Genomic DNA, 22,881 nt, shown 5'->3' on the forward strand with positions numbered 1-22,881 from the left:
CCAGCTGTGGGCAGTTGTGCTGATGTGCTGAGGATAAATCACAGTCCATTTGTACTGAGAGACGTCTAACTAGCAGCACTCCTATTAGCCTTCTGCTCCACTGCCGTGACCCTGGTGCCATATTTCTTAGCCGTACTGCCTCTGACAGATTAGTACACACACACAAACACATAGAAATGCTGGGATATGTGGGACTGTGTGTTTTTTGTGTTAAGGTGTGATATTGTAATGGTAGATGTGCTGAGCTGTGATCACTCTGGGGCCTTCTGTTTTTTATTTTTATATTCCATTATTTTTTAAATATTCCATTATTCATTTTTTTATTAGTCCAATATTTTCCAATATTTGGGTAGTGCATGCACATTTCCTCTATTGCTCACTTAAATCTTTAAACACTAATATTTAAAAACAGAGTTAAATGAATATTAATTTTTGTACTGTACATTATAATGCTGTGATGCCTGAATTTACTTATTTTAATTTACTTTTATTTATTTATTTTTTTTATATATATATTTTTATTTATTTATTTAAAATTACTGATTTTAGTGTTTTGTTTTTAATGTATACACGCAAAATACAAAAACACTACAGTTCAAATGGGTTGGTAAGATTTTTTTAAATGCTCGCCAAGGTTTATTTATTTGATCAAAAATACAGTAAAACAGTAGCATTGGGAAATATTTGTAAAATTTCAATTAAATGTTTTCTATGTAATTTATTCCTGTGATGGCAAGGCTGAATTACTCCAGGTAATGCTCAGTAAAAAAACATGTCCTGGGCTCTATTTTTTAAAAATATAGGATTCATTTAATTTAATTCGGAAGATGCCATTATGTTGGGGTTTGGTTTAGGGAATAGAAAATATCATTAGCTCAGTAGTGCTTTTGTGTTCAGGGCAGCGGGATAGATTTATTTCTCCCAATCTCTCCTGTGAAGCACAGACAGGTGCTGTGTTAACTGCTATCAGAAAGTGAGAGGGCGAGGAAGGAGAGAGAGGGAGGCTTAGGCTCTAAATGGTTTGTGGAATGGAGGTGTTAGCTCGTGTCAGCTTCATGCTGTTGCTGACAGATGAGCAGGAGCTAGGAACAGGAAATCCCTGGCCCTAATGCCCAGAAGAGTGTGTGTTTATGTGTGTGTGTGTCTGTGTGTGTGTGTGTGTGGTAGAGGTAGAGATAAATAGAGATGGCTGTGTTGTCGTACTGCAGGGTTAGACTCACAGCTCTCCGCTTTGGGCACAAGCTGCAGACAGGCAGACACAGGAGCGTCTCTGATGACAAATCAATCCAAGTCTCACTTTCTCCATCCCTCAAACCACGTCTACACCAGAGCTAGAACAACTGCGGCAGGAGGGTGCGAAGAGTGCCGCACCGAGGGCTTAAAGCAGGCAACAGAGACCTAAACTTCCTTTAGGGCTGCACTCCAACTGCCAAGTACATGAGAAAAGTGGCTTTTTGAACAGAAAATCAATTTAGAGTCATTCAATACACTGAGCTGTCTTGGGTGAGATTACAGCATGTTTGCCCGGTTCTATATTCAAATCACAGTCTCGGAGCCAAAGACGGTTTCCACACCGGGGCCGTGACTACACTTCGATGCTCAGCTTCATTGATCTGATCTACTGTGAAGAAGGCCAGCAGGTTAACACGTGTAAAAAGGAATATGTCTCAGGCGCTCTGGGTCGAAGGAGGGGGAAAGAGGTTAACCGTTACTCGCGCTAGCAAAATCTCCCTGGGAGAGTACGTGCCATGTGCGAACAGTGAGCTCAGCGGCCAGACCGTTTGGTGTATGCGGCGGTACTAGATATGATTGACGGTGACGGCCCAGAGCACTTTCTCTTGTAACTTTCAAATCATTAAGCCTTTAGTGTATCAGGCGACTCTTTTACGACTTTGCCTGGAAATCTTTTTTTTTTTTTTTTTGTCTTAGCTCATACAAATTGCTGAAGCAGGATGTGTTGAGAATATTATTCATGCAGTCAGTCAGGGGCCACACAGAGGCTAACTAGGACAGCAGGAAGCAGAAATACCAGTGTAAGGTTACTGACACAGTGTCCTAACCAGACATGACATGATAAACTGTCAGAATGTTAAAGCCCGCTCTCACTGACAATGATTTCCAACAACAAAGTGACTTACAGTACAATCAGTATATACATTTTTTTTTACCAGTATGTGTGTTCCCAGGGAATTGAACCCACAACCTTTTGTGCCGCTAAGCAATACTGTACCACTGAGCCACAGGACCACTGACATAAAGACATAATTGCATGACTGCATACTTCTCAAATTATTTAGTGTGTTTTTTTACAATCTTGCATCCAATGGACAGAAGTACCCACACTACATTTTTTGATAATCTATTTTACTCATATGTACATCACAGTATGGAAAAAATTATCTGTCCCTACTTCCGTTACATTGCAACTTAATGAAAGTTGCCGATCTGAGGTGACATGAGTGACAAAGACCTTTATGCAAATGTACAGCATCTTATTGACTATTTTAATGCTTTGCGCGTTTTGACTTGAATTGTACACAAAAAGACTTGACAGTTTACGTTAGTACACACGTCAGCCTCAGATGCTAATTAGACATCTATATTCACCCTTGATATGAAGTTATGCAGGAACGAAAAGGAGTTGATGTGGAGTGGGCAGGCGGTTTGTGGGAATGTGAGTTGTCTGTGTGTGTGCATCTGTAAGCGATGACAGGCAGGGGTGTTAACGCAGGAAGAAATCTGGGGCGGTCGGTTATGACAGTTCCTGAGAGGCTCTATTCAGATGGACCTGCAGCCCTACCATCTAAATTCAATTAACTCCACTGGCTGCTGTTCTGTCACCATTAGTGGTAATTAGTTAAAACATCAGAGTATAAACAGTAAATTGGCTCTGGTAATTAATTCCCCCTCACAAACATTTGAGAGCAGGAAGAGAGAGAGAACGTGAGAGGGGCACACCAACGGCAGTGTACTGATGAAAAGAAACCTGTGGAGGTTATTGGTGGCTTTGTGCTATCAATTATGGTTAGGCATTATTTAGGAAACAGTGCTCATGTGTGTGTACAAGCCCACTAATGGACAGGCATAAAGTAGGCAGCACATGGCATCAGTTACAAGCCTGAGCACTCAGCATGCATTGTATGACATCTGGCCAAGTGCCTCTCTTTTTTCAAAATCTTTAGGAATGTCTTTTGCTACTTAAGTCTTTAGTCTTAAATTAAATCAAATTATTAAAAACACTCTTTTGAAGTTTTGTTAATGTATTTACATGTGTTTAGGGCACACATAACATTGCTTTACATTCATGCGTCAACACACTTCGAATGCACATTGTGTGAGTTTTATAGCAGAACTAGCATTAGCTTTAGCATCCAATGTTCTTTGTGTGAGTTTTATAGAAGCATTAGCTTTAACATTCAATGCACTTCATGTTAGTTTTTTCATTTTTTTTACAAACGTGAGTATTAGCTTTAGCATTCAATACACTTGAGTGAGTTTTATAATAGTATTAGCATTATCCCATTCAATGAATTTGAAATGTCTTTCATAACAGTATTAGCATTATCATTCAGTGTATTTTGTGTGTTTTTATTTATTTATTTATTTTTTATTTTGTATTGAGTTTTATTGCAACATTAGCTTTAGCATTCCATTCTAGCATTTCATGTATATGTTTTCAGCTGGAAGATTTTTAGAGTGTTTTTTTTTTCAGTACTATATAAGTCACTAAGATGTTTCCTGTCAGATTTTAAATAGACATATATTAAATGTCTTTAAGATGTTAATGATTTACAATGCATGTGAATCTTAAAGATGTTTATCAGGTAATTGTGCGCAACAAATGTTTTCTAGATGAAGCTCTTTTTAAAAGACATCTTGGAGACATCTGAGTATGCTAAGCACATAAGGACTGCTGAAATGACCCTTGTCCTTTTGGCCAAAACATTTTGAGCAGGTTCCTGGGTCGCCCTCATTCAGCTATGGGACACAAGTAGCACTGTATGTGTGTTAGCACTCTCACTGCAAATATAATTGGACGCTAGGCATTTTAGTCGTTGACGAATGACCCTCAGTGAAAACTTTCGCCCACGTGCTCAAGGCCCAGCAGGGATGACGTCCTCAGGGACTCAACACTGCCCACTCAGCAAACATAGCCCACCTGTTCAGACAAACACATGATTTCATAGAGCTGCTCAAATCCATCCATATTTAAGCAGAGATGTGCCCTTTCCTGCCTCCTCTCAGTCACAAAGCCGGAGTTGTAATGGTCCTTACCCCTAGGGAGGGGCAGGGGGTGCTGGGACTGAGGCTTCTCGCCTTTTGTAAGGACTGTGGAGAGATAGAAAGAGAGGGAGAGAAAGAGAGGCAGGCAAGCTGGCAGATCTAACCCTGCAGTGTCACCCTCATTTCCTGGGTCAGCGCCTGGGTAATGGTCTATTAATTTGCTCCATTTTCCCCTGTGAGGCAAAACTCAATCTCCAGCCGTTTCACTCTGCTGTGCCATCCACAAGGTGATTGATTGAATAAACAGCTGTCACTACTGTGAGCGCTCACACCCACCGACACAAGTCTTATCCTGAACACCATACACTCAAACCAAACACACACACACTAACCACAATAAGATGCCTTCTCAACACTATTCCCTCAAAGTAAACCCACACGCTCTCCAAAGCAAGCCGCAGTCACTCTTAATTGCTCGCACACCATCTTACCCACAAATACACCAAGGCTGTGCAGAAATTAATTGAAAATGCACATTTAGATTAAATTCCTGAATTTGAACTGAGGCAACAAGCATTACAATTTAAATGCAAGGAAGTTTGTCAAGACAAATTATGAATGTACACTACTGTACACAAGAGGTTGACAATATTTTATCAATGTATTTGAAAGAAGTGCTTGTGAAGGCTGCATTTATTTGATCAAACATACAGTAAAAATATAATATGAAATATTATTACAATTTAAAACAGCTGTTTTCTATTTTAATATATTTTAAAATGTAATTTATTCCTGTGTTCGCAAAGCTGAATATTTAGCAGCCATTACACCAGTCTAAAGTGTCACATAGACCTTTAGAAATCATTGTAATATGCTGATTTGGTGCTCAAACATTTCTTATTATTATTAATAATGTTGAAAACAGTTTTTCTGCTTAATATTTTTGTGAAAACTGTGATATATGCACAACCCTGCCATATACAGACTAACAAAACAATTTCCCATCATGCCCTTTAAAAAGTCCTCAAAGTTGTTTGTGTCTTCAGATAATCAAGTCTCCTCCCCTCTGATGAGCATAGTTATGAATCTGGTCCTAATAACTGGCTAGCGTTTCCACATGACTACCAGCGCATCTTTGCACGCCCCGCACATATGCTAATAATACGCATCAAACCGACATCATCTTTAGCCAAACACTCCTCCCCACTGAGAGAGAATGACAGAGTGATACCGACACCAAACCACTCCCCTCGTCCCACTCCTCTCTCAGGTGCTGATTGCATTTGCCTTTTTAAATGTGACGCCCTGAGTATGTGTGTGTGTGATCGGTAGCGTGAGGAGCTGCTGTTTAACAGCACAATGCATCACTGTCAGCGGTGATCGGCCTCCATGCGCCGTTAGCACAGATGCCAACGCCGACGCTCGTCAGGTCCCAAACTGAAGATGACCTCGTTCCATTTCATCAGACGTCCTCTCGAATGAGGCGCGATGCCTCATTCCCTTCTTCTCTCATCCTCTCCCCTCTTTTTTTTTCACCTAACCCTGAGTAATCAGCCTAGGAACTGTCCAGCCTGCTTAGGGTTTCCTCTGCTCACTTACAATAAAGTAAAAAAAGCACACACACACACAGATAGTCTGGGCTGGTCCCATTATCAGTCTAATTTCCCTCCTTTTGCGTATAAAGCACATATTTCCCATTATGGAGATGACTTGTAGCGGCTCACCTTGTTCTGATTTAGAGGAGGAGGGGAGGCGAAAAATGAAGGCTGACAGGCTCGCTGGATTTATTTGATTGCACATACAAGGCAGTGTCATTTTTGAAGATGCAGAGTATAAAGAGATGCGTGTGTGTGTGGCCTTAAGGCAAGGAGAAGAAAAGAGAAGCATCAAAAGGGAGGGGAAAAAAGGCCCTGAGTCAAATCAAATTCCTCTTATCGGGCATTATTTGATGACGTTATCAGACAGGGTAATGTGGTTACATTCGGTAAGAGGCTGAGAGATTTCACTGTTTACTGATGTTGGCGTGCTTAAGGGCAAGAGGAGAGAGAATGAGGCAGGAGTAAACACTTGATGCATATTAGAAAAACCTGTTTAACGCTGTGCTGGTATGAAAAAAAGAATTCATCAAGGCGGATGATGAGAGGATAGGTTTTTGGGGGTGTGGTAGGGACCTACGATGATCACGGTCAAAGTGAGCAACTAATTTAATCAGTGAAAGCACTAAATTTCGTGATCAGTACACTCTTAAAAATAAAGGTTCCAAAATGGGGTTTTCACAGTGATGCCATAGAAGAACCAGTTTTGGTTCTACCTTTCAGTGAACAGTTTGACATTTTTGTATTGAAATTTTATTTACCTGCTGCTGAAGAAAAAAAAAAACAAACACTTTAGACCAGCTTAAATGAGTGGTCTTAAATGTTTTTCTGACAATACTGACTCAAGCTGGACACTGCTGCAGGTAGAATGCTGGGTGACAAGCAAAACCAGTATAAAAGTGCCCAAAATGTAGTATATTTTAGTTACCCGTATCAGGAATAGTTTTGACCAATCAATAGCTTAGCTGGTCACCCGTTAAACTTGCTTAGCTTGTGATAGGCCAAAACGATTGCAGTCGAAACTAAAAATATGCATTCATTCCTCTAGAACAAAGAACAACTTTTTAAAAGAATTGTACTTTAGACCATATTTTTGGTTTTGACCACCCTGTTTGACTAGACTAGCTAAGACTGTCCTTTTTACTTTTGCAAGGCTGGTTAAAACCATTGCTAGCTGAACCATCCTAGCTGGTCTAAGGGGTTTTTTATTGATCCAGTTGGGTGGTTAAAAAATGCATTTGTTCCTCTAATCAAAAAAGAATAACTTAAAAAGTAAAACATCTTTTACTTTAGTTCCCATTCAGCACAGATGGTGCACCTGTGGGTGCAGTGATCAGCTTTAAAAGAGGCAGCAGGGTTTGTTAGTTAATTCCGACATTCCCAGGTTGGCCTGGCAGGTTGTGTGAAGGGCAATCCTTTACCATCTCCATCTTGAGCTCAGCATGGGCACACTGTAAGCAAAAAGAGATTTCAAAAGGCACATGCTCTCTGCCTGTGCCCATTAGTGGCAGCTTTGTTCTCTCGCCAGCACCTTAAATGCTCTCTGTTTTGTTCACCAAGCACACACTCACACACGTGGCACACACACCTACATTCAGAAACTTACTCCTGACTCCGAGCAAACCAGACGAAGACCATTAAATCCACCGAATGAGTAAATTTGCTGCAATTATTAAAATTATTAAAATGATAAATCTTTAAAAGATGCCTGCTTACGTTATATGTCAATTTTCTATCTAAACGTTTCACAGTATCTGCTGCGCCTGGTTTTATGGACACAGATATGTAAGCATGGAGGGTTTTTTTCTGCATTTGGAAGCAATTAAATAAATAGGCGCATGCTGTTTGAGTTATGCTGTGTGAGGCTAAATGAGAAGAGAGACAGACAGCTAACAGCCCCAGCCGGAGCTGCCGGTGGCGGGCTGCCAGCTACCAGGAGAGCTTGCGTTTGAGGCGGCTTCTGTGGAGCTCTTTTTCTTACACAGCGGCTTGTAAAACAACATATGAAGAGTGTCAGAGGCAGCTAGAAGCAAACACTACATTGCCGCACAGCTAGTGGCCAAGTTAGCTTGAATCTGCCTTCTCCAAGGCAGCAAATTTTGACGCTATTAAGATATTAGCATGCGCTAACTCAGCCGTCCAGTGTGTAATTGTGCCATCAGTGGGGTTAGCAAGAGGTTACCTTTGATGAAAGTGCTTTTAATAATTAGGGAACGTCTAACGCTGAGAGAGGCCGCTGGCTCTGGCCCTCATTAGCTGTGCTATCAGAATAGAGGTCCGGGTGAGCGTATGTACTGTGATAAAGGTGTGCTATGGCTAAGAGAGGTGGAAAAGAGGGGATTTTTGAAAGCAGAGAGAGAGAGATAGCAAGAGAGAGCCATCCATCTTGGCAAATTAGAGAAGATCAGGCCAGCACTCAGTCAGAGCTGTCACAGACATCTCTCTCTTTCCCTCTCTCTCTCACAGCATGGCATTTAGGTGAGAAATCTCAGCACTAAAAAGTTCTGTCAGTCCTATTTCCTTGTTATTGCCCCTCTCTGCGCACTGGTCTCGCCGGCCCTTCAGATTAAACGGAGTCCCCACCTTTCTCCACGCAGGGGTCCAGCACAAGGGGGCATCCCACATTAATCATCTTTAACGCGCTGACAAGCAGCATGCTCCAAACCCCCTCCATGCCTCAGGATTTATCTCTCTGTCTTCTGCTAGCCATCACTCACTCCCTTAGAGAGAGAAAGAGGGGGAACAGAGAGATGGAGGAAAGAATAAGAAATGGACAAGAGGAATGGGACACTTTAGAGACCACATGTGGTCAGGTGCAGGTGCAGAGATGTGACTATTGTGACACTGAATTAATAAAACGTGTTTTCTACCATTTTACTAACAAAAGTATTATTTAAAATAAAATAAAAATAAAATAAAAAAGAAGTAAAATTTAAAAAAAAAATTACATTAAAACAAAATATCATTATTATTCTCTTTAGAATATCATGTAGAAAATCTATTTCCAAAAAAAAAAAAAAAATTCAGCATTTTGCCAAAGTATTTGGATTATTATAAATGAAGATATAGATTGATATAGATAGACAGACCGATAGATAGACATATAGATATAGACTGTATATAATTGTACAATATTTTTACTAATTTTTATTTATCTATTTATTTATCCTATGTCTTTGTCTTTATTTCTTTATTTTATTTCTTTATATATATATACAGGGAATGTACAAATGTTGTAAGAAATATACAAAGTACAGCAAATAATGTAAAAATTATTGGAAATGTACAAAAGTATAACAAATAATGAGTTTGTGAGGGTGTGTCCAAAGCTGGAGGACTGTGTTTGTGTCCCTCCGGCCCTCACAGGCAAGACATGATTAATCACTGGCTGTCTCTATTAGTCAATCCTCTCTGGGGATGATGTAGACACCTACACCACACTGCACGCACACATAATGGGGCGGTCTATAGGAAAAACATTAGGCCTCCACACTAACACACACACAGATGTATGCGGAGTTTTGACATGGCCTCAGGTATTTGCAAGCCCATGTCCACTCACAAACACACCCTTTCACTATATGGGCGTTCATCAGTCTGTGCTGACAGACAGATGATTTAGTATGCCTTCTTTTGTGTGAATCCTCTCCGTTAATATCAAAGCTGCCAAATGACCATCTCTCTGTTTGTGAGTGTGTGTGTGCGTGTGTTTTCAGGGAGACAAGTGACAGGGAGGTGTTTTAAGTCCCGACAAGCGCTTGACCAAACCATCATGACTCCATTACTGAGCCCATTGATTGTGTACGGATGAATTAAAGAGGAGCACACATACACACAATCACACGCTCTGTTAACAGATCCCATCATGCACACATAACAGAGTCAGAGTAACACTCTGTCAGTAAACCATCTGACATGTCAACAGACAAAAAAGGAAAGAAATGAATTAAATATACAAGAAAATACAGTACATGCACTGATACAGTCACAATTTGCATTAGCACTCATGTAAATAGTACATTTTAGATTTTACATATTAACAGTGTGTAAACATCTGAGTAAAAACAAAGAATAAACAGAGCTAAATGATAATGACTCTGTGTGAACAGACTATGTAATTCCTACACAAACTCATATGTCAGGTTGTGTGATTTCATGTTGCAAATGGCCACATAGGAGAAAGAGTTGGATTGAAGATTTATCTGCTTTAGAATGGGTCTGGACCTCTCTTTGTTTACTCTTGCAGACAGTGATTGCTTTGGCACGACTCAAATTATCTTGTCAGGGCAATAAAACTGACCGCTGCTGAAGAGAGGAGCAGAGAGAAGGAGATGTAGGGGCGATGGGTATAACGAATTACAAAAAAAAATATATATAAAAAAGAATATTCATGAAAGAACCTTACAAAAAGTAAATTCGTTTTATATAAACTCAATATTTACAAAAAAAATAATAAATCTAAAAAATATTACCAAAAAATTATTTTACCAAAGATGTAAGAAATTCTAAAATATTTACAAAAAATTAATAAATTAAATTAATATTTAAATATATATATATGCCTTAACATTTCTAAATTTCTCTTTTATTTATTAATCTATCTATATAGTATATTATTATTTATATTATTATTAGTAATAATATATACTGTATAACAATATATAATACACACACATATATCAAGAAAGAAAGAAAGAGACAGAAATAGGTGAGAGGAGATAAGACAGAGGAGAGCACGGAAAACAAATAAAGGGCCAGAAAATGAGAAATAGATGTGCAGGATGTTGCTGGACAGAGACTGGGAGGGAGGGGAGAAAGGGGCGAGCGAGAAAAGGGTGGTGAGAGAAACAGAGACACACAGAATTGTAATCGATTACCTATTTTTCAAAGTCACTTAAAGTGTCCAGAGTGTGGGGCCGTTAAGTAGTGGTGCTGGAGAATAGGGGATGGGTATGCGTAGGCACGCAGGACTGGGGAGAGGAGAGGAAAGGGAGGAGGTGGAGAGATGTATGTGGGTGGGAGGGGGAGTTTTGGGGATGCTAACACTGACCCTTGCTAGCTCCTCACTGATGAATCTGTGCTCTTGCAGGAAATAGTTCTGACAGGCCAATATGTGAGTGGAGGATATGTGGCCCCGGAGGGACTTTGCTGCATGTATGCGCGCGTGTGTGTCAGCGTTTACATGTGTTTGCGCGTATGTTAGTGTGCGTGAGTGTGTGTGTGTGTGTCTGCTTAGACTGGACTGTTAGCGATCATCACCCTCTCAAACGGCGCACACATCATGTCAAGACAAACACAACGGTGCCCTTTGAAGTCAAGGACAGGCTCATACTGAGCCCAGGGCTTTATGTAGAGAGAAGAACCAGGATTACATCCCCACTGTTTGTGTGTATGTGTGTGTTTGTACATCTGTTTGCAACCTGCCCTCAAGTTACCTCATCATCTCGAGAAAAGATGCTCACTAACCCCTACTCCAACAGATCAATAGCTGCCTCCCAGACATTACAAGTGAACTGCAAAACACCAGACATTTGTCACACACTTACACACTTTAATAATTGGACACTGCTGTTTCTCTGTGTGAAATGGAAGGAGATTTTACATCTTTATGTCTGTTAACTTAAGCTCATTAAATAAAATGTTATCAGAGAACTGAGAGTGTAAAATAGCAGGACATGTCCACTATCTAAAACCTTTTACGTTATTTGAAGAAAGTGTATAAATCATATTCGTAAATGATTTAGTATGTGCTTATCTCAGAGAATTTCCAAAGGCAGAATTTCCAAAGGTGTGATTTCCTCACTTCCTGTTTGTGTATATATTTGTGCTTTGAGTTAGGTAAGCAGACTCACCATGTGACTTACAGCTGTAGTCTGTCGGTAACAGTGAGTTCATCCAGGATATCCTGTTTGAGGGAGGATCTATTGTCCCAGAGGGCTAAAAATAGTCGCTTTGATTGGATAGTTCCAGATCTGAGAGATCGAGAGATATAAGAGTGAAACAGGAAGTGTTTTTTCGCTCATTTACAGAGCCGCACGTTAGAGAAATCACATGCTAAAGATGTATTAGTTACTCACAGGCAGCCATGACACACTCACCCACCCACACGGATGGACTTTTGTAAAAAATAAATATAGCCGTGTGTTCAGATGTGAACGCACGTACGCATACCTACTTGTTTATGATAAAATGGCTGTTTGTGTTTATGTGGATATCCTATAAAAAGCCTCACGGGGATTCCAAAATCATCGGTGTATGTATTTGTTGAAGCTGCCTAGTTGTTTAATTCACTGTGCATTTCACATTAACTGAGAATAATTGTACTTTATATTACAGCATCTGATAAAATGTTGTCCGCTGGTAAGTTGATAAGTGTATATGAAGTGTGTGTGCGAGATACAGTTGAAGTGTCACAAGCTCAGTGGCGTAACTGTCTGTGCGGAGCTGTGGATCTAGTTTAATGAGGGAACAGGAGACAGGAGGCAGAGGATGACGGATTCTCTGAGAAATCTGAGCCACTTAATCCACACAGTCCAGAGAGAGAGGAAAAGACTTTGAGCACTCATCTGACCCATGCTCATCTCCAAATTTACTATATCAAATCTTGGCCAACACTTCTAGGGCGTTCTTACATGGTCTCTCCAAAAATGTAATCTTCTTTTAAATTATGCTTTGGGGATTTTGCCTCTTTGTAACAACTGTAGTTAACAATAACAACACTGGTTCTGACCAACAATGGAATCTTGAATGTCTACAAACTTCCCGAACACTTTCATAATTATAAATAAACCTCCTCTTCTCTTGTTCTATCTTTATGTTTTTCTCTCAGGTAAGAAGAAGGTGTCACTCTATGACAGTCAGGCTCCCATCTGCCCCATTTGTCAGGTGCTGTTGCGTCCAGGAGAACTTCAGGAGCACATGGAACAGGAGATGGAGAGGCTCACCCACATGCACATCAGGTAGACTCACACATCTATACCCGCCGTCTTCTGACAGCTCCATCAGTTCTTGTCACTGTTTCCCAAACAATTGAAGCACATTGGCTGCTCTCCCTCACATAAATGTTTGGTCTAAAAATCAGCAGTAAAGACACCTGCTACTGGTGTAATGCTTCGGTGATAACAAAGAGCAGCAGCAGAACAGGTGCTTTTCCACCCTATCATCCATCAACCCACATGTACTTAGGCCTTTCATGTGGCCAGGTTAAGCATGGTGGGATGATCACAGAGATCCAGCACAGTATCCGTCATTCATCCACTGCCTGAGGCTTTCAGACAAGCCAGGGAAGCCTGAAGAAACAGCCCAGAACTCTACTGCTGGTACATCAACTTGACTTGGTTAAATAGCTGTGTTCTTATACAGCGTCCGCCCAAACCAGACAGGAAGTTTCACCCTGTGAGCTTGAAGGTACATAAGCAATAACAAGAAACAATGCCGTTAGAATCTATAGGTCACAGACATGTCATAGAGCTCAAGCTGTGCATTGTGCTGCATATCCCCCCGTTTTGTTTTAATAGATTATGCTGCTGTGCTTCAAACAAGGACACAGGGAGAAAGAGAGAGAGATATTAATTCTCAGCAGGATGTCTTTCCAGCACGAGTGTTATCCATCACACGGTGGTGAGGAGTTATCTTTTAATAATTAATAAAGGGCAGTGGGCCGCCCTCCCCGGTGGGCAGCGGCTGTGGACACTGACATGGCTCTGGGCCTCTGCCGCCCCTGCCTGTTTGATAGTGGTGGTTATTTAAGGAAATTGCATCGTTGCTCCAGGTCTGTCAGGGTTGGATGCCGCTCGGCATTACAGGCCCGTGATTTAGCCTTTCCTGCGCTCCTTTTAACCCCTACTTATAGCCGAGAGAGTTATTCTCCCAGGCTATAGGCAGTCCAATCTCTTAATAAAGATTTAGGATATAGAGAAAGAAAGAGATGGGCTGAAAGAGAAATAAGGCTGTTTGCAATTGAATATAGAGATTAAGATGTCTTTAAGTGAGTAAAATGAGAGTAATACTTCACTGATTTCATAATGTTAGCCATAACCAGACTCAAGTAATTTATCTGCACAGAATTTTCATTTTTGGGTGAATTATCCCTTTAATTGATGACTATGTTGAGCATCAATTTGTACCAATTAGATTACACTGTGGGTGGGGCTACCCAGCTTGACAATAAAATAAAAATAAGTGATCAAAACAATTAATAAAAACACTTTATCACTTGCTTTATCACTCGCTTTTTATGATTTCATTTTAGTTAATCTACATTAACATTTGGATCCACAATATTGAACTAGATTCAGGCATTCTTGAACTACAGAGAGCGATCACTGCATTGCTTCATCGATGCTCAGTGTGGAACTCTGGGTAACTGCTGCCGTCTTCCTTCCCTGTATACTTCCTCCCAGGCGGGGCTCCGCTCAACACACGCTAGCACACACAGATCATTGGAAGTGACATGGCGAATTTGTGGCAATTTGTAGTAAATCTCCCTTTAATGATAGCGTTTCATTCTGCACCAAATGAGACTTGAGTGCATGTAAAATGGGGAAAGCTATTTAAGATGTAGCATTAGGCAGATGTCTGAGTGGATGCGGGTGAGCGTGTGTGAGATTGGAACCCGCCGCCGCACTCCTCTCTCTCTCCCTCCCCTGTGGCCGCATCGCCGTGCCCCCTCCCCTGACTCGTCCTCCGCTCTTCATGTATGGAAATGGAAATCCATCATGCCCTTTACCCGTCTGCCTGCACTGAGGGCCACAGCAATCTACATATTCCCCCACCCTTTCCCAGCCTCTCCACGTAATCAATTTGCCTCCAGCGGAGCGAGGGAGATCCGGGTGGCAAACGACACAAAAAGCAATCTTTATCTCCAGCTTACAACCCCCCAACTGTCGACTGGCATTTATTCAATTTTCACCAGCTCCCTCACTCTCGCTCTCTCTCCCTCTTCTCAGTCTAGCTGAATTTGGCTGTGAGAGGGGAATGGTAAAGTGGAGTTTGTGGGATTTTGAAGTCAGCCACATGTAGTGAATTGTTTTAAACTGAGAATTTCAGAATGATGAAAACAGCTTGACCGGTGAAGGTATGAATCTATCACTATGATATATTATAAATAAGGGTGATATTAATACTATGTCCCAACCAGACTTGACACGAAACAATCTTATCATCTTGTTGCCTTTTTCCTCAAAAATTACCTTTCATCTATCTGTTTTTTCCATTTACCGTTAAATTACAGCAGGAGGTTCACACTGGGGTTTTTGTTAAAAATGTAAGAGGAAAGTGTAAGAAAGTTTAAACAGTTTTTTGACCATGTATTTATTTTGAAAATGACTATAAAATTATACTAAAGTATTATTGATGATTTCACATTATTATTATATTATTAATATATTATTATTTAGTGCAGCCAGTGATTTCATGTTTAATATTACACTTTTCATGCAATTTCCTCAAAGTGATCATTATATTTTTTGGGTCCTTGGCATCAAAACATGTTTTAAACCCCCCACTTATAACATCTCTCATCATCTAACATCATCACAGTTTTTTGCCTTATTTGATTATACAGTATCTTGCCTAAAGTTTAAGTAGTACAACACTTGCATGCTTTCCGGTTAAAATGCCAATATTTTCACTGCAATAAGCGGTCATGGCATATGTATTATAGTCTGTGCACTATAGTCCTAAATTTACTTGTTCTCTGTATTACATAATATCCCTCAGGTCCTATAGTTCAGCTACTGTGTGGCATTTCTATACTAGTAAAGAGTGTTTTTCTGTCATTGGCCTTGCCTGCTTGTCCCACCACTGGGAAAAGAGCGTTTTGAGATACTAGGTTGTACAATGAGTGCAGAGGGGGCATTTAGAACACTTCGGGGTATGAAGTGTATATTAGTGTTGTTGTTTTGTGTTTTTTTTTTTTGACATAAGGAGATGTGTGAGGTCACAGAGATTCGCGGTGCCACGTTGGGCGGATTTATGATGCCGAGGAGTCCGTTTATTATCTCACAAACAGCACGCTGCCACCTATGGGGCAATTTATCCCCTCTCAAGGCCTAGTTCCTGATTTGTGTTGTCTCTTTCTTCTTCTCTGTCTCATCTTTTCTCTCTGTCCCCTTCTCTTTCTTTCCTCCCCTTGCTGTCAGATCAATCATGCCGACTACAGAAAAGGCAGGCTTGAGGCTTATTACCTGAGTGGAGGGGTGGGGCAAAGCTCCAAACCCCACCTCCACCTGTCATTCCTTACATCTGAGCCTCTTTAGCCAGTCCACATACAGTACTGTAACTTCATCAGTCACAGCAGGAGCTAAATGAACACAGGATCCATGTTCTCTTTCGCTCTTCACTCTGTTTCATTCGTCCGGTGACAAGTGTGACATTAGGGTGCAGGCTAATTCAGTTTCAATTCAACCGTCTCTCTGGGTGTGAATGCATGATTTAAAATGAACATGACAAGGGTAACATTACCCGTGTCATTGTTTCTCAGGTCATCATCACACAGCTTCATAAACACCCAGCAGTGACCCATCTATGGGGCTCTAAATAAGAGATTCAGCTAGAGCGACAGACAAGGAAATAGGCAGACAGCGAGAAAAAAGAAGCAAGAGACAAAAAAAAAGAAAAAGATGGCAGGAAAGATATAAATGTTTCAGAGAGGAATCTGATTTGATATGTCTTTCCCTATTGTCGGCGTATGCTTTAGCCGCCCCGTTTAATAATTCCTGCCTTCCAATCAGTCATCCTCAAACCACAATGTCCACGAGGCAAAAATTCAATGTACAATCCACCCGCCAGACTCAAGGAGTCGTCGCCCCCACCCTTTTTTCTCTCTCTCTGCCATTCTCCGCCTCTTTAATACAATGTTTACAAGCCAGTGCATTGTCCTCAACATATTTCAAAGTCCTAAGTGCCCAAGGCGTTTCACTGACAAATCAAATAACCGCAAAATCATTTATTCCCTTCTGCCTTAGTCTAACTGCGGGAGGGTCGCGGTAGGGGGGGATCAGGTCTGGATGGAAGCATCCATGAGAATGATTACTTCAATAAAAAAATTATAACCCAAATCTGCTTAGCAGTCGTACTTTTGGACAGTAATTGTTTCAAATACAGCATGACCCAGGGCTGCCTGGATTGAGTGGCGTAGAGGATGGGTTTGAAACTGCTCTCGATTTTTTCCCCCCCATTTTCCATCTCCAGATGATTAAAAGTGTGATTTGTGTGGCTTTGTTCTCTTTTGTCTTGGATGTCCTCTCAAAGGCCTGCTCGGGTCCTAAGTGAGGCCAACAAGGGAGTGCTCAATGTGACTGAGCTAAAGTGAGTGTTGATGGAGGAGACGCGTGTAGTCTAGCTCCTTAGGGGACAGAAGTTGCATCTCTCCGAAATGACAGATTGCAGTTTGTGTTCAGTCAAAAGGTGATGGGTTTATAGTCAGTGCTGTGACACATGATCAAAATAGATCAGCCATCATGGCAACAAGTAGCTCTTGCACATCAAATTCCATTGAAATTAACATCAGCGCATGTCGGCTGTGAACTTGTCCTCTTGAATGACCATTTTGAGTCGCTTCCAGTCTCATCGATTACATGCAAGTTCAACCAACTAGGCATCGAGACATCAATCTCGATACTCAGAAGAGTGGTCGATATGTGGGTTTTTTGATGGCAGATTCCTAAATTTGGTTTCCTCAATCTTGATTACATTTATTGGTTATAGCCATCTCTCACAGCGTCTGTTTTTCCCTACAGCAAGAACCCATCACACAAGAACATCAATGCAGCTCCAGGCACACCGAAGGTAAGATGGCCACTGCCACGGAGCCATTTTAAATCATTATATTCACTGATAGGCTCACCCACAATTAATGGCAATTAGTTCTGTTCCATAGACAAACATGTAAAAAGAGTCCGTCCTGTGTAAGAGAGTGGTGGTAACAAAACTTCTGGCTTTATTTCCTGCAGTAATTTACTTAGAGCTTTCAATGTTTCCTGACTGCTCATTCAAAAGACCTAGACATGGAAAATGATACCAATGTTTTTCAGTGTCATTGTCTTAAAAGGAGGAAGAGGCCAAGTGTATTTCCCCAATTAAATTCGCATCCACATCAATTGAATTATGTAGTGCAGTCACCATAAGATTCACTAGACATTTTGTATTTCATTCCAAGCATGGATGTTAAAAGGATAGTTCAGCCAAAATGATAATTCTGTCATAAAGTCATGAAAATTTCATCGAATGGACAAAAACTGTTGAAACATTCTTTAAAATATCCATAAAAGAAAGAAAGTTATACAGGTGAGGGTGAGTAAATGATGACAGAATTTTTCATTTTTGGATGAACTTATCCCTTCAAGCCATGATTTTGAAGGAAGAACGAATTACAGGCTGATGTGACATTGTCAATGGAGAGTATTGCAACACATCAAGCATTTATCTTTCAGTTTATGGATTTTATGATGCCATGAACCTTTGCAAATGCCAGAAATACCAACCTCACATTCACTGAAGACATTCTACAGTCTGCCTGAGATGTATATTTGTACTTTATCTCAGAAAAATGCATATTTCTTGGTAAAGAAATGAACAAGAATGGTGATAATAATAAACCACCCTCATATGATGATCCCTCATCCAGAGGGCAAACCCTTTGGCTCTGACCTGCAGTTGGAGAGAAACTGAAAGTATGGAAAGAGCATGAGAGCCAGAAGACACAGGAGCGGGTTAGAGAACAGGCCGTGTGAGGCGTGACTGAGCATTCTATAGCTCACACTTAGTATTCCGTAGGAGTGTGTGGAAAATGAAGAGGCTAGCTGGGATGGTGGAGGGGGTCCATGATTCTCCTTTGAAAGACGGTGAGCAGCAGATCAGGCCCAGCTCGCTAGTTCTAAAGGGGATTAACCCGGGGCCGAGTTGGCCCGTCTTCACCCCTCTCTCAAGCCGCCATTGCCATAGCGACTCCATGCCAGTCTTCGCGGCTCTTAATCCAACAGGGCGAAGGCCAACAGTGGTAGGCGGCACAGTTACCATGCTAACATCTGCAGCACTGCTACTGCTTGAGCTAGACGTCAGTATGCAACTTATACAATGACTTTCAGGTATTTCAAAGGAATTTGGGCTTTTTAAAAGGAATTGAAACATCTGCTAAATGATCAACTGTAAATGTAATGGTGATTTTCAAGGCATGTTGTGTAAAGGAAATTGTAACCATTATAATCAAAGTATTATGTGATATTTATTAAACATAAATCTTTTAGCAAAGATTGTACACTACCATTCATAAATAAGGGGTCAGTAAGATTTTTTTAAAATTAATTATTATTTTATTCAGCAAGGATGCATTAAATTGATCAAAAGTGACACTTTTGAACTTTCTATCCATCAAAAAAATTCATTATGGTTTCCATAAAAAATATTAAGCGGTACAACTGTTTTAAATAGATTATTAGGATAATTTATATGATTCATGTGGCACTGAAGACTGGAGTAATGACTGCTGAAAATTGAGCTTTGCCATCAGAGGAATAAAACAGAATTAGTTATTAAACAGAAAACGGTAATTTAACATTTTAATAATATTTCACAACTTTACTGTTTTTGCTGTATTTTTGATCAGTTAAATGCAAATTTGTTGAGTGTAAGAGAGTCTTTTAAAAACATTTAAAAATATTTTACTTATCCCAGACTTGTGAACTGTATGTATAACATTTATCATTTAAAAACATTCCATTATAACATATTCTTCAAGTCAGATTACCTGGTGCTAAACTTGCTGTTCATGTGTTATTTTCTGACTGTTATCAGTTCTCATTGGACAATGAAACAGTTAAACATCCCACACACTAGATACAGTCGACCCGTATAAACACTTTGCACTCATACTCGCTCTCTGGCACACAGCGTATTCAAAGCGCCAAAGGTTTTGAGATCACAAATAAATTGTTTCCTGACCTTGCGATTCAAAAGCATAAGGAGCCATGCATAATGTCTAATTTACTGTCCCCATAGAGAGAGGCTGCCATTTTTCACATATTAATATTAGATTACAGTTGTCAGCCACTAAAGCAGCGACCCCTCCTCTCACTCTGATTAATCAAAGCAGATTGTAAATACAAATATTTTATAGCCGCCTCATAAAAGCAGGACGGAGATCAAGACTCTCGGGAAAGTAAGCAGTATTTCCCCTTCCCCCTTTCCACAGTCATTTGAGAAATTAAGTCAATTAGGTTTTCAGAAGGACAGGCCTGTTACATCTTCTAGCACACGGCCGTACGTTTATAGGCGATCAAAGTGTGCTGTCATGCCGTCTGGTGTCCTGCTCTCTCTCTGTCGAAACCTCCATTACTCTAAACACTGATGTCCTGTCAGCACACATAGTTTGAAGCTGAAATGGCAGTTAATGGTTATCTGTCAACAATTGTTCACATCAGTCATATTGTTTCAACACACCGGGTTTGGAGTTCTTGTGTTTTTTTTGTTGTTTTTTTTAAACTGGCTACACCATCAGTTCTGTGGATGACACGTTTGTTTAGCGGATGGCTGCTCACCTCTTTCTCTCATTTTTTTGTTTCTCTCTCTCTCGCTAGTCTCTCCTGTTGTCAGTGCACATCAAACGTGAGGGCGAGTCTCCAGTTGTGTCCCCACTCTCCTCTGATGAAGCTCACCATTCTGACAGATACCAGGTGAGACGGGAAACCTCAGACAGAGAGTGTCTGTCACAGGTGCAGAGTGACAGACTGTGCAGTTCTGACACTCTGAGCACAACTCCACACACAAACCGAAACTCTCCACTCTGATGCAGCCCTTCATTTCACTGGGCTTTAGCTCGTCGAGGGTGTCTCAATATGGGGGAGTTTCAAATTGAAGGGAAATCCGGGCACAAAATGTCAAAGTTGATGCTTTACCTGAGATGTAATGAAACTGGAATTCTGTCAACAGAATTGATGACGTATAAATAACCATTACAAAAAAATGACCTTATTAAACAGAATACTTACTGCAGGTATTTTTTACTACATTCAAATTGTAGCAACTTGCTATTTATTAGCACCACAAAATTTTTTTTAAGGTTTTTGAAGGACATCCTATATGATTTAGTTTTGGTTTTACAGTTCAAATCAACAATAACTCAATATAGCAATTTTGAAACAAATGTTACTATAAAGGAAACATCAATTCACATTTATAAATTAAACTAAAGGTCTCCTTGAAACCTAAATATCTCCTAAAAGTCTCCTCGAAAGTATTTTATCCAGAATGTTTTAAAATAACAGAATGGAATGATGTATATGTGCATCCAGCTTTTCTCCTCCACAATATCCTCCATCTTATCCCAGACTGGATCTGACTGCCGGACGTATTAATACAGACTGAAATCTGTTCTGCTAATCTCCAGCCCCAGGTTTACTCAGGCTGTAATGTGTGTTCTGCTCTGATATGTAATCATCCATAGTTTAACCCTGGGCTAATCTACGCTGCCCCCGAGCCCCGGATATCATCTCTGTGCTCCAGTGTCCTTGACATGTTTGTTTTCTTCCTCCTTCCCCCTGGAGCTGTGGGTCTGTGGGACATTTCGTCCGGCATCTCTATCTGTCCCTCAACCCTAGAAGTGGGAGAATTTCTCAATTAAAACAATATCCGCACAGATCTTTGCACATTAGCTTTAAGAAGGCCCTCCTGCATGGTCCTGATAAGTCTTTTGAATTTGCCTCTAACATCACAAAACTAAAAGTAATTAAGTACAAATGCCTTTATGCTAATAATGCTTTTTTTCTTAAAATTCATGATTATCCTCTTTTGTAAAGCAATCTGTCTGGTGTGCACGCATTGAGCCATTAACATATTTTATCATCATAAAATAGACTGACTTTTAACAGCAGTGGCTCAAGAGTTTCTAAAGGGCTTTGCCTAAGGCATTATACATGAACCGACAGTTTGAACCTGTATATAGAGTTAAACTTGAATTATTTTGATAGGTGTATATCGCGTTTCTGTGTTTCTGTTCAATGTGACAGTCATAAAAAAATACATAAATGCTGTTTATTAATATTTTTTTTATTATTATTTCTAGCTTTTTTTTGGTGTTTTTTTTTTTGTTATTTAGAATATTTTTGTTGTTATATGTTGTTTTTTTTTTAAAATATGTTGCTTGGTATATTTTGATTTTTTGTTGAAAAAAATCTTCATCTCTTACAAGAAATTTAAAATGCTCATAAGACAAAAAGTCACTGAAATAATTAATCTCAAAAAATACATTTCGTTTTTATTATGAACAGTTCAATGTCCCAGAAAAAGAAAACTAATTGAACAAGGCACAGTTTTTAAGCCAGAAGAGTTTGTTGAGAACTCTTAAGCGTCAAATGAATCGAGCAGCACAGAATCAAATGCGTCGTTTACATACTGCTGCGCCCCAGTGGCGACAGACGGAACTGCACAAGTTGATACTTTTGACTCTGACTTGCCGGTCACATGACCGGTAGAAATATGGCGGCGATGGCGCGCTGAAGCGAGCTGCTGTAGTAAGCCTAACATTTTCAATCCTTATTCATCCTTCGTAAATTGATTATTGACTCTCATATCGGCGTTTTGGAGGAGAGTTATCCGTGCTGCATGCTTTAGTAAACCTAATGAGTTTGGAGAGTTGTGGCGTTTGCAATGGAAGAGGAGTTGCAGAGCATTGGCAATAGAGAAGTAGGTTTTGTTTACATTCAGACATCAGGTAGAATCCAGCGCAATCTAGTGATACGCGCATCATTGAAGTCCTTATAAATAAATGAGAAATAAACTTAAATGACTGACATATTTTTCTTTGTTCTTTTTTCCCCCACCTGCAGACATTTTTACGAGTGCGAGCTAACAGGCAAACACGATTGAATGGTATGTATATTTTCACCCTGCAACAAGAAAAGTGATGTATTATGATTGTTTATCTGTTGACAAATGCCTTATGAAAACGTAATTGACATCTACTGAATAGTGTAATACTTTATATCATCAGTATAAAGTGCAGTTGATATGGAAAACTTTACCTAGCAGGCTTTACTGTAATGTTTAAACTTTATAGTATGAATTA

At 40.1% G+C, this 22,881-nt stretch overlaps 1 protein-coding gene across 9 annotated transcripts in view; it reads left to right on the forward strand.

Moving 5' to 3' along the window:
• The window catches only part of rnf220a (ring finger protein 220a), a 120,325-nt gene that overhangs the window by 76,062 nt on the left and 21,382 nt on the right, over positions 1 to 22,881 (forward strand). For 8 of the 9 annotated variants that reach the window (XM_042718516.1, XM_042718517.1, XM_042718519.1 and 5 more), the window contains exons 3-6: positions 12,649 to 12,778; positions 17,561 to 17,609; positions 20,396 to 20,491; positions 22,643 to 22,685. In XM_042718516.1, the coding sequence (XP_042574450.1) occupies positions 12,649 to 12,778; positions 17,561 to 17,609; positions 20,396 to 20,491; positions 22,643 to 22,685 (318 nt within the window). Of the gene's footprint in view, positions 1 to 12,648; positions 12,779 to 17,560; positions 17,610 to 20,395; positions 20,492 to 22,251; positions 22,500 to 22,642; positions 22,686 to 22,881 lie in introns of those variants that run through there. The other variant, XM_042718521.1, reaches the window with a different exon arrangement.

Source organism: Cyprinus carpio, chromosome B2 (genome assembly GCF_018340385.1).
Source record: "Cyprinus carpio isolate SPL01 chromosome B2, ASM1834038v1, whole genome shotgun sequence".
In the NCBI taxonomy this organism is placed as follows: domain Eukaryota; kingdom Metazoa; phylum Chordata; class Actinopteri; order Cypriniformes; family Cyprinidae; genus Cyprinus; species Cyprinus carpio.